Raw genomic sequence first — 12,746 nt, 5'->3', positions numbered from 1 at the left:
TTGAAATGTAACTAATATCCTCAAATCCTGTTTTGTTTTAGATTAAGTTTATGGCTGAATGATTATTTATTTACTTTTATTGTTTTTAGGTTTTATTTATTGCACTGTATGATGTTAACAGATAATGAATTACTCACACATGAACATAAGGTGTCTGATTCATTGTGTTTTCTCTTTCTGTCTTCAGTCTGTGTAGATGCAGTATTACAGAGAAACAGTGTCTCATCCTGACTTCAGCTCTGAAATCAAACCCATCACACCTGAGAGAACTGGACCTGAGCTGGAATCAAATAAAAAACACAGGACTGAATCACTTATGTGACGTACTGAAGGATTCACACTGTAAACTGGAGAGATTGAGGTCAGTAACATTCACAGACAAGAATCAAAATGATGAAAATCACTTTGTGTAACTCTTATGTGCTGTTCAAGATCTTTTGAGACCCCAAATGATGTTTGCTGAAATAAAAACAAATGTTCCCTTTATCTAAATGTCATGAGACTTTGTACGGTTGTCAACACTTGGTAGATCTACAAACAGAAAATTAAATTGGATTGATATCTGGTTGTGTGTTAGTGTTAAAAAAGACTCTCTCTGGAGACCCACATTGAAATGAATGAGGAAATGATCAAATCAATACTTTCTCTTCTTAATTTATCAAATAAAATCAATAAATCCACCACAATTCAGACCACAAAATACACAAAGATGAAGTGGCAACCCTTCCACACGTTCACAATGCAGAACGATTACGCTCACATACACCCCCCAAAAAACACTCATAGACATTAATGGAGACTATAAAAAATTTTATTTTGTAGTTACATAATGTCAAAAATGTCACTCATATACCAACAAAATGTCCTTTTGGTCCGTGTTCTCTGGAGAGCCCAAACAGCACGAGTGTCGTCCCCAAACGAACAGCACATAAGAGTTCAACAAAACACTTTATACTCAATATCTCATGATGAATGTGTTCACATTATATTTGTGAAAGATTCTTCATCTTAATGATTTGTTTGTAAGATGATCTCTCTTCCTCTGTTTGTCTCTTTCTAGTCTTTATGGCTGTGGCATTACAGATGTTTCTTCTTTAACTCAGTCTTTGACAAACACAAAAGCTCTGCAGTTTCTAAAAGAGCTTGATCTGAGTTATAATAAGATTGGAGACTCAAAGCAGAAGCTCATTGATGTGCTACGAGACTCAAACTGTAAACTGAGGTGAGTAAACTTCACTTTGTGATATTAAAGAGATTCATTTAGCTCTGATATGTGAACAAATATATACTTTCAAATATTAGTGAAAAGAGTTTATCAAATGATCATCGAGCTTTATTTCAAAGGGTTTGTGTCAGAATGAAATGTAAAGTTGATAAAAATGTTGAACACAAAGGAGGAAAGAGAAGAAAAGCAGACTGTCACAGCTTTCTACAGCAACAGCTGCTTTATTAATGAGATCAGTAATAGTGAATCATTAGAGTTTGAAATAGATTTGTTCAGATTGTAGGAAAACGCTGGTAAAATCAGAGCAGATTCAGCTTCAGCTCACAGTCGTCCAGCATCACATGATCAATGTCTCTGTCTCTTGTGTGTTTTTACTTTGACAAGCAACACGTCACATTACTTTACACTTACTTTCTGTAAGAGATAATGTAGCTCCAGCCGCTTGTTATCACAGAATAAACCCGACAGGGTGATCAGGACTTGTGTCCTCCTGAAGAGACTTATTCTGTGATAACATCCGGCTGCATCTGCATTATCACACTTATTATATGCTTTCTTGACACACAAGTGAAGAATTAGACACAATTTAGATTCAGCTAAACACTTCTGGTCAGTTAGCAACAACTTGAACAACAAGACACACTTTGAACAATGTCTCCTCAAGTCTACTATTAACAGGAATCTCCTGCGGTTTGGTTTGAGGGTAAATCCAGTCAGTAACTGAGGCACAAGCTAATAGCAGTTGTGTTTGAATGAAACGAGTGAGAGCGCGGTGCTGTGATACGAGAGAAGTCAAAGAAACGGCCGACTCAAATACCGTATGACTGTGTGTTATTCTGCTGCTAATGACACACACCTAATGAATAACACACCTCCGAATGTCACCACTGACCAATCAGAATCCAGTATTCCAGCGAGCTGTGCAATCATTTCACTTATTTACTGAGACCAACACAAACATGTTTAAACTAGAGGACAAACAGCTTTAACTAGTGACACATTTAACTGAACGATTTGTGTTTTAAGACAAAATCACATTCGTGTTTGTTCCTTTGTCATTTATTATATTTGGTGTACACTCGTTAGTGTGTGTTTCTCTTTATATTGACTCAACACGAGTCACACAAACAGACTAATGTTCAAAAGTATTTAAAATACAAATATAGTTTTAGAAATATCTATGTAAATCTAACATTTTAAACTCTGAAGAAACTGTAATTAAAGATTGTAAATGATATTTCTCTCTCTCTTCTCTTCCACCTTACAGAGTTGATTAATTGTCAAGAGTCTCTGAAAGAGTTTAATCACCAGAAGCTGCTAAATGCAGAATCTCATAAAGTGAAGTGATCTTGAGAGGAGCAGTAAACATCAGCTGAAGATCCACAGAAGAGCTTCACTACTGTGTCTATGAGGAGAAATAAATGTGTGATAAATGTGTAAATGTGATCCATACAGGTGAAGAGACTCAGACTTTACAATCAAATAATGCAGCATGTGTGTTAGAAACATGATATTGAATGATTCATGTTGCTTTAGTATTCAAGCAGATGATCATTGTGTTTAATGTAAAGCTGGAACAGAGGAGGAAGAAGCTCAGATGAGTCTGTCTGGCTCTTCAGTTTAATAATATTTCTATTAAACTCATTCATAATGATTCAGATGTTTAAATGTGATTGTCAAGTGCAGCACTTACATGTGTCAAAAGATATAAAGCAAATCTACAATGTGTGAAACTTATCTCATGTTTTCTGCACATTATTATTCTATTTTACTTTATATTTAGTTGTGTGTCTGTTGTTAATGTACAGATATCCAGTATATAGTCTTTGTTCTGAGGATGGAGTCTCTCCTTCATCAAATCAAGTAAACATTTTCACAAGTTAACAGCATTTGTGTCTTTCACTCTCCTCTAAATACTCAAACACATTTAGTCTTTTTAACACTTTTATATTTCCATGTGAATAAAATGCTACATACAGTTAAAAACAACTACTTTGTTTGAAAAGTTTACTTGTCTGTTTTAAGTATTATTGAAGCGACATAAGCAGTTTCTCTAACTTTAATGTAGGCTAACTTGTAGACATAAAGCATAAATAGCTAATGTATAATAACAGAAATGTTCCCATTATACGTACAGCAGGTAAAATAAGTCAGCATTTTTCTCAGTTAATATATTTCTGAAGGTGCTGTTGACATGAAATTTTCACCATGTCTGTAACAATCCAAGTAATACATTCATACAAATTAAATAAGTTCAGAAATTAAGTTCTGTGTAATAAAGTAGAATGCCAATCACCAAATGTACAGTAGAAAGAGAAAAACTTTCAGAAATGATTTAGGAAATAAAAAACCAACAGCTTTTATGAATTCAGTGTGTTTATACATATGCAATAGTAAATCTAAGCAACTTCAAATTGCAATGTTTTAAATGTAAAGCGTATTATATTGAGTTATGATTTCTAATGCATACAGGTGAAACATATTAAATAATGCAGCATTAATATAAACACGTACACATGGGAGATATTGAAGAACATTTCAGTCATAGTACAGAGTCAGCTCTTTTGAGGGTTTCTAATGATACTTTACATGGTTTGAGCTCAGGTTTGGTTGGCAAATGAATGCTGTTGTAAAGTTGATCATCTCTTTTGAGGACATGGAGAAAGTTGTGCATGTTTTGTCTTATTGTGTTTGGATTGTTGTAATGGATTATATAATAAGAGAGAGCACATTACTTCTGTGCTTATCATCTCACACTGGCTATCTGTACAACACAGAATTTATTACAAAGCGCTGCTATATGTTTTCGAAGAGTAGTTGTTTGTAGTAGTTATATTTGGGTATAGCTTAGGGTTAAGGGATGTAGAATATGGCTATGCAGAATAAGTCATTAATATGTGCTTTATACAGTAAGTACTAATAAACAGTTAATAATCTAGTAATATGCATGCTAATAATCAGCAAGTGAGGCATACTTCAAAGGTAATACTGTAAGTTTGCTCTTAAAATTTACAAGATGGTGCCAGGACGTTTGCCGGCTTGAAAAGAATTACTTTGGATGACAGACAAATCAGTGTTTTAAATAAATGAATTGTAATTTAACATCCATTAAATCCAACATTGACCAAATATTTCTATTTATCCAGTCCTCATAAAACAGGGATTTGTTTCTGTGTAGAATGTGTTTGTTATTATATAATTATGTTATATAGGCGTTAATTCTATTATTATGTTATATAGATGTTAATTGTATTATTATCTTATGTAGGAGTATATTGGGTGTAAAACTGTGGAAGTTTGGGTAAATCAAATTCATATTTGAGAAGGAAGCAGATCCCAAACAAAGCTGAACACTGCATACCAAAAGATCTCAGTATTACCTCAAAATATCTGAAGCCACTTAAGTTTTAACAAAGTTTCATACTCTCAAATTAAAGTTACATTCAGACCAGCTTCTTCATATCCTTTGATAATATCAGATTGTCTAATAGAATGAATTTTGTGCCTAAAAATAAAGTTTTTTTTTTTTTTTGATTGCTTATTTTTATAATAACTGAAGAGAGAGAAAAAAAAAAAGAATTCTCCCGAAAATAGATACATCTCTCTGTAACCAGTTATTCAAGATACCGGGACGAAAGGAACAAAGTGATTTTCTCAGAGACCTGGTTACATTTGCTTTCCAAGCTGTGACAGCATTTCAACACGCAAGCCAAATATCACCTGATTTCATCATCGCTTCCCACAGTTAGGTCCGGAAATCAGTTTGTGGTAAGTAAATAACTGAAGCTGTTTTTTTTTTTCCTAATTACAAATTGTGTTTTTTGTTTCATGTGTCAAAGTAATGATCAGTCTACATGTTATTCAGTGCTGTAACACATCCTAAAGTTTGCCTCTTAATTCCTTTGTGCTAATGTGGTGACTTTCTGAGTGTTACTTATGAATACATGTTTGTCATATTATACCAACAGAATATGCCAAGAGTTAGGGTCAGAAAGACAGACGGGGGTCTGATTTAGCCAGATGTTTATGAGAGGTGTTTCTGTCAGGAACATCAGTCTCAGGGCAAATGTCATGTCACTTTGCTCAGATACTGAAGGAGGACAAGACTAGACCACCAGGACACAGATCACAGTCTCAAGTCTTCTCCGTGGACCAAGAGAGGAAACTGCAGGCTTATATTGTGGGTGCAGCTGATATTTATTTTAACCTGTCTCTTAAAAATATCAGTGTAGTAAAGCAAAAACACTCAACATGCAGCTCACTCACACTGCTCTTACTCAAACTATTTTAAATGCTTATTAAAATGTGAGATTTGTGTATTCTTTAAACATGTTTTTCATTTCTCTCCTGATTAAAAACATTTATTAACGTTTTTAAATTGTTTCATTTTCCACTCTTTCTGAAGCTGCTGCAACGTGTAAAAATCCCCAGTTCAGGATCAGGTGAAGTCTTAATTTATCTTAATCATGTCATAAAATATCTCCATTTAACCAGTTTGTTATGTTTAGATGTGCACATTTGCATATGAAGTGGCCAGCAGATGTGGCTGCAAATATCCAGATGGATGGGATGCCAGGAGGATGATGGGAAAGGACTGGCTCACCTCCTTCCTTGAAAACAACAATACATCGTCTGTTCACCGTCCTCAAGACACCAGCATGTCCCGCTGCACCAGCTTCAGTAAAACACATGTGACTGCTTTTATAACAACCTATAAAAATAAAGTGGTTTAAGACCACAAGAGAAATTCATTGCTATATAACATTTAATAACAGATATAAACTACAGACCTTGATACATACTGTAGCAAATACAGATAAATACAGACTATGAGCTGAGTAAATATGTAATTATACATGAGTAAATATGTAATTACATAAAAACACTACACACACCTAGCTAAAATAAATACATTTACAAATTAATAAATAAATATGGATATAGAGATAATAAAACAATAATGGAAATAAATATGTAATTATATACAAACACTTAACTATACACAAACTTCTACAAATGTTCATGAAATTATGATAATTAATTTTCATGTACAACAGTCCAAGTCCCAGATGAAATAAGAGGCAGAAGGAGGTGAGTGGCATTTGGTTTTTGCTTTGTCCTGAGTAATTTCTTTATACATGCTGCTTCCTTGTGAAGAGAGGATGAGCGATAACTGTCTGTAAATTTATACAAATATTGACAACCATTTCATACGAAAAACTACAAAATACACACACACACACAGCAGATCACATGCTGACTGATATCTTACAAAGGTGTGATTTTATAAAGTGTATTGTCTTGACTATGGTGATCACACGTAAACAGGTTAGCAAAAATAAAACTGAATAATAGAAATAGAGTAAAGTACACTTCAGTGTTCAGTGGCAGTGTTCACAGCTGAACTGTCTCTGTTCGACCAGTCCAAGTCCTTCATATGCAGCCTTTGATACAGTCAGCAAATATTTGTTCATATTCTGACAAGAAATGCTTTCTTTCAGTAATATATTGAACTGTTTGTTGTAATGTGTAAAAACAATTTTTACAGGACAAAAAAAAATAAAATAAATGTTTTGTAAGCTGCATTAAAAAAATGAAGAATGAACTAATTTACCTCTCTTTTATTTACACAGCGCTGGACAGGTTATTTAATGGTTTTGTGACAGATCTGATCTTCAGAGAAGTGCCACAATCCAGAGCCTGGTGTTTCTCTTCTGTCTGTCAGTGGTACATGACACAGATGGTCTCCAGAGTGTTTGACATGTGCCTCGTTCCTCTGTCACCGCTCTGTCCTCCGAGAGACTGAGGAGCTGCTGAACATTCACCAAGAGATTCACCTCCTGAAGACCCCAGAACACATGGACAATGACTTTCATAATTACTTCTCTCTCATTTACACATGTGGACGTGCATAACAAAATTACAAAATGTTCAGAAAGTACTCGGGCTCATTTACAAATAAATGACATTACAAGAATGAATAACACATACAACTTATTCGTTTAATTTTTAACTTGCATCACAAAAATAAACTACAGAAATTAGGTTGTTTCATTGACAGTGTGACATTTTAGAAAAACATAAACAATTTCAATGTACCCATTTTTTTCACTGCTTTCTCTTCTTGAGAAAAATGGTTAATACACTAATTTATGCACTACAAGAACAGCAAAGGGAAAGACTATTGCCTATTGGTTTATTTATATAGTGGTTGTCTTGTGTAAAAACAAAACAAAAAAAACATAACGTGATTCTGGGATATGGAGGGGTGTGAAGTGTCCATCAGACGTACACTTAACTATCCTGGGAAACGGAGAGTGCATTTGAAGTTGTTTTCGAAATACGTCGAAAAAATCTCTTCATCTTATAAAGAATAAAAAAATCCATACGATTTCTGAAATATTATACAGAGGTAGCCTATTTAAAGAAGTGTAGATGCTGTCTTTGTATGTGATTGCTTATTTATTTATTTATTTATTTATTATCTCATTTTAATTTCTCGTTAATGTCCTCCAAAAAGGTTTTTAATTTATTATTATTATTATTACTATTATTTTAACAGTGTAATTAATTATTAATGTGTATGTGTTCATTAATTTTGTTCATTATTTGGATTTGTATGTGATCCCTTGACTATGTTCCTTTCGTATTGTCTGTTTAAGCATTAATTAATAAAAAATAATAAAGAGCACTTCCCTTTGGGACAGCTGTCCGGTATGTCGACGCCTCGCGGTGATGACGTCATCGCTCCCGCGCGCTTCACCGCGGAGTTTTATGAGGTGAATCGTTCGCTATTTGACGTAATTGTAAAATACACTTTACATCGTTTGTTTGAGCAATATTTTTACACAGTCATATCTGAATTATTTTCATCAGGTTCGGTGCTCTTTGTGTGTCTGCTAACACTTACATTTAAAGAGATTTAAAATCGATCGTCATCAGTTGACAGTTGTCTGTGTGTCTTCACGGAAAACGGTAAGATGTGGAAAAACTTTGTTGTTATGAATGTGGTAAATAACATTTGGACTATATTCAGATTCATATCATATGTTGGATGAAGATGTGTTTCTATAAGCAAAAGTTTTGATGCCCCAATTCTGATCTGTTCGCGCATGCGTTGTTGTGATTTACCGGCTCCACATGTGCTTCCTCATGAGAATAATGTGACTTTAGCTGACAAAACCAGTCACAATGAGCCATTAAGAAAAATAAAAAAATCTCCATCAAAAGGCCTTCAAAATGATTTATGATTTGTTGGAATCTAACAAAAAATCACCAAGTAACCCATTTTAAGCAACCCGTCTTGTCTTACTATTAATTACTATATTAATTTCCACAACACACTTTTTTTTTGCTATTATAAATGAGAACATATGCAAAAAAAGATAAAGTAACCTAGAAATAAAAAAGCATTATTTTATCATGTTATATCTAAACTAAAGCATTCATGTACTTAAAACTATCAAATGTAAAAATAACTTTTGTGTTCATTACAAATAAATAGATTATTAAAACTACAAAAGCAGTTAAATGAAGTGCAGCGAGTGATTCCCTCTTTTCTTTTATTGTTAGATTAACATTATGAGAATGATACAGACGTCCTGTACTGTAGTGCTGTGCGATATGGACAAAAAAAAAAATATCACGATTTTTTGATAAAGTTTGCGATTTCTATTTTTAATCACGATTTTGTGGAAGGTGTTACATATATTTATTGCCCAAGGTTCACACATACTCCGTCTGCAGTGCGTATACAGCAAGTTATGTGTACGCGGTTCAGAAGCAGCAATGAGAGCGCATTATTGTAACGCGTAAGCACAATAAAATAATGCACGAGTGCAAATCTATCCGCTCGCACACAGATTTCCTTTGCTCTGTTCACAAAACCAGATGCGCGTGCTCAGATCACAGACTGTATAAGGCTCAGATACACGCTTCATTGAAGCGTGTCTGCTCTCGCTCAACCTGCGTCCTGTGCACTCACAACTCTCTCTGTGCTCATGCGCAAGATATTAAATCTTTTCACACTTTTCTATTTATGACCTGTTCTGTTCTCATCTTTTACCGCGTGCAGTGTGAACGCTCTGATCTGTTAACATGGGCTCGAAAAAAAAAAAGGCTACGCATCACAGACAGAGTGTGTGAACCTGGAGTTAGGCATATGCCCTGTCTGCTCTGTTCGCGCGCTCCACTTAGGTGCGCTGCATCCTGATTGGTTCAGATAACATACTGCGGGGAGTCAGGGCTGCGGAAAATCGTGCTATAAAGGGATTTAGAAATCGCGCACACTCAAATCGCGATTTTATATCGATTTCAAATTTTCGATTAATCGCACAGCCCTACTGTACTGTAATGGATCTAATATAATGTTACACATCTGATGTTTTCCCCCAACAGTTCCCCAAGCGTTCACTTCAGACAGAGCAGATTATGTGTGAAAACATCGGATATAGACAACAAATCAGAGCTGGGCATCAAGACCTGGAGTGTAAACCAGGCCTGTTTCGTGTCAATAGATCCTGTTTTCACCTCATTCATTACACTGATGACTTCAGATTTGTTCATTGACTGTTCATTGACACATTAAGATCATTTTATTGCTGTCAACAGACTTAAGCAAACAACATGTGTTTATTCTTTAACTTTTGTAATTCTTACATTGTTTATATTTGGTATCTTTTAATTGTGTGTTTTTTTCTATAATCCTCTGCCTGAATATTAATGAGAGTAAAGATTGATAATAATGGATAAAGGGTTTATTGCTTTTTTTCAGCTAACAAGTACGAGGATCAGAGCATCATGAAGAAGAGACAGAGTGTATTAAAGGACAAAGAGAACATGAGAGATCTAGAACCCTGCAGAACCAAACACACTGAAGAACAAACAGGTTGGTGTTTACTCTTCATCTTTTTTATCAATGAGGCTGAAGAACCATTAGGTTTCTATGGGATTCAGGGCTGGAGAAAGTGCAGGACACTCAGTTTGAAGCACCCCAACCTCCAGCAGCTGTTCCCTGATGATGTGATCTCGATGAGCTGGGACATTGTCATCCTCGCAGGTCGTCTAGCTGATGATTCGAATGGTCTGACGTGACACTCGTGTGTCTGGAGTTGAGTGTAGGGCTGGGCGATATGGCTGAAAACTGTTTCATCATATCAGTGTTTCATTTCAGTCGATATCGATAATTATTGATATTTTTATGACCTATTTAAAATAAGGACCAGGAGAACAATATATTGCATTTAAACATTTTATTTTAAACTTAACCTTCCTCTGATCAAAATGCCCTCAGTTATTAAAACAGAAATGTCAACAACCATGGAAAACTCAAATAATAAAAATGTAAACATAAGTCTAAAGTAACATTTAAGGTGCAAAATGAAAGAGAATGTAAGAAATGCCTAATAAAGTGTAAATAAATAGTGGAAAGTGTTAAATATAAACATAGAGAAACCTGAGAATTTAGCACAAGTTTAGTGTTAGGAAGTTCACTAGCTGTTCACCTTCTGGTGAATAAAGTGTTTTAAAATATGTGCAGTATTTTGTAAACATAAATAAAACTGATGTAGACTGAGATACATCTCTAATATAAAAAACAAGCTTGATACAGGACAGTAACATTGTTTGAAATATAAAACCAGCAGAAATATGAAAAAGTAACTCTTCAAGTTATTCTTACTCTAATCATTAATCATACTTGAAATTGAACTATTGTGGCTGGGATGCACAAGTACTTTTGGAGAAGTTGTGTTCATGTAGCCTCCACCAGTCCAGAGGGTTAGAATCACTGTCTGCATGAGAGCACATCGGGTACATTTACAGCTCACTCTCCACTTTTTGCTTTTCAGTGAGAAGCAAAGCATCATCTTCTCGGCACTGTTTTTTGAAAAAGCTGCTTCTTGAGAAGCAACTTGGCAGGATTTGTTGTGAAAACCTGGCAACCCTGATCTGAACGCACGTGCTGGGGATATACTTCTAATTACAGGAGCGTCTTTACTGATGAGATGTGCATGAAAATCACATTCGATTTTTTGCACAGCCCTAGTAGCCTCTCAAAGTATCTGTATTGCAGTTTTTTACTTTTATTTCAGACCTGATGGAGGAGAATGAGGAGAGTGACGAGCAGAAGCATCATCATGGTACAACGAGAGAAAAAACTTGCTCACAGACCAAAAGAGTTTATTTACGGAAAAGAAGAAATAAGAAAGGTTTCACCTGCACTCAGTGTGGAAAGAGTTTGACATACAAACACAACCTCAATGTTCACATGAAGATCCACACTGGAGAGAAACCGTTCACATGTGATCAGTGCGGGAAGAGTTTCACACACAAAGTAACCCTTCAGCAACACATGATCCTCCACACTGGAGAGAAACTGTATGAATGTGATCAGTGTGGAAAAACATTTTCATGGGCTTCAGGCCTGAAGCAGCACATGAAAGTTCATACAAAGGAGAAACCACATTCATGTTCTTTCTGTGGAAAGAGTTTTTCACAACTGAACAATTTAAAAGTTCATCAGAAGAGACACACTGGTGTGAAAGATTACATGTGCTTTGAGTGTGAGAAGACGTTTACTACGGTTGCACAACTGAAGCTGCACAAGAGGATCCACACTGGAGAGAAACCTTACATGTGTTCATACTGTGAGAAGAGATTCAATCAGTCAGTACATCTGAGAAGACATGAGATGATCCACACCGGAGAGAAACCGTATCACTGCACTGCATGCGGGAAGAGTTTCCGTCATTCATCAACTTTTTGTTTGCATATGAAAAACAAACACAGTAAGTAGATCATAGATCCAGGACCTTTAAATCTTAGTTTTCAACTTCGCCAAATGTGGCACTCTAATGCATTGAGTAATAAAATCTGTCCTAACCAGCAACATGACAAGGAAACAACATCTAAAGTTTTCACTGTAGATAAAGTTCAAGATCAGCAGTTTCATCTGTGAGATCCAGATCAACTCAAAGATGGACCAGATCTGATAGTTTCACTGTTGTAAAACATTACACTTTATTACAGGTTGAATTTTATGTTCAGTTCTCTTATAATGCTTATTAATGATTTTTTTTAAGTTTAAGCTTTTATGAAAGAAGATTTTTAAGTCCAAACTGTTGTTCAGAATGCATTATTTTTAACTTGTTTTTATTCTTCAACTTAAAGTGTAGTTAGAAAATACAGATGTAAAGTATGTTGCTGTAACTTTGCTGTTGGCCGTTTCTTCAGTTTTTCTTCAGCTAGTTGCAGTATTTACTGTTTCATAGCCTGACTTTTGATGAACTGTATTAAAACTAGGGTCAGTTTCACCCACAAACATAATTATTATGAATTCTAATATTAGTATATGGAAGTTGGAACCAACAAACAATTAAAAACAAAAAACATACAAAAATATGGTCCTTGTTTTAATTTATTTATAGATAACCACAAGTGAGATTTCAATTGAAGTTTCATTAATAAACTAGAAACTAGCCTATTATGTAATCTTTGGCAGCTGGGACTTGAATAGAAGATT

The 12,746-nt window shown here is 34.9% G+C and overlaps 1 protein-coding gene across 1 annotated transcript; it reads left to right on the top strand.

Annotated features, from left to right (window-relative positions):
* Positions 1–9,956: 9,956 nt before the first annotated feature.
* LOC113097652 (gastrula zinc finger protein XlCGF49.1-like) lies at positions 9,957–12,028 on the top strand. The gene is made up of 2 exons (XM_026262920.1): positions 9,957–10,112; positions 11,317–12,028. Exons 1-2 carry the CDS (start codon positions 10,025–10,027, stop codon positions 12,018–12,020), a joined length of 792 nt encoding a protein of 263 aa, XP_026118705.1. The 5' UTR covers positions 9,957–10,024; the 3' UTR covers positions 12,021–12,028.
* Positions 12,029–12,746: the final 718 nt, after the last annotated feature.

The sequence above is a fragment of the Carassius auratus genome, unplaced genomic scaffold, assembly GCF_003368295.1.
Source record: "Carassius auratus strain Wakin unplaced genomic scaffold, ASM336829v1 scaf_tig00216347, whole genome shotgun sequence".
Taxonomy (NCBI): Eukaryota; Metazoa; Chordata; class Actinopteri; order Cypriniformes; family Cyprinidae; genus Carassius; species Carassius auratus.
Note: the sequence above shows the minus strand (reverse complement) of the source record. Positions and strands in the feature narration are given on the sequence as shown.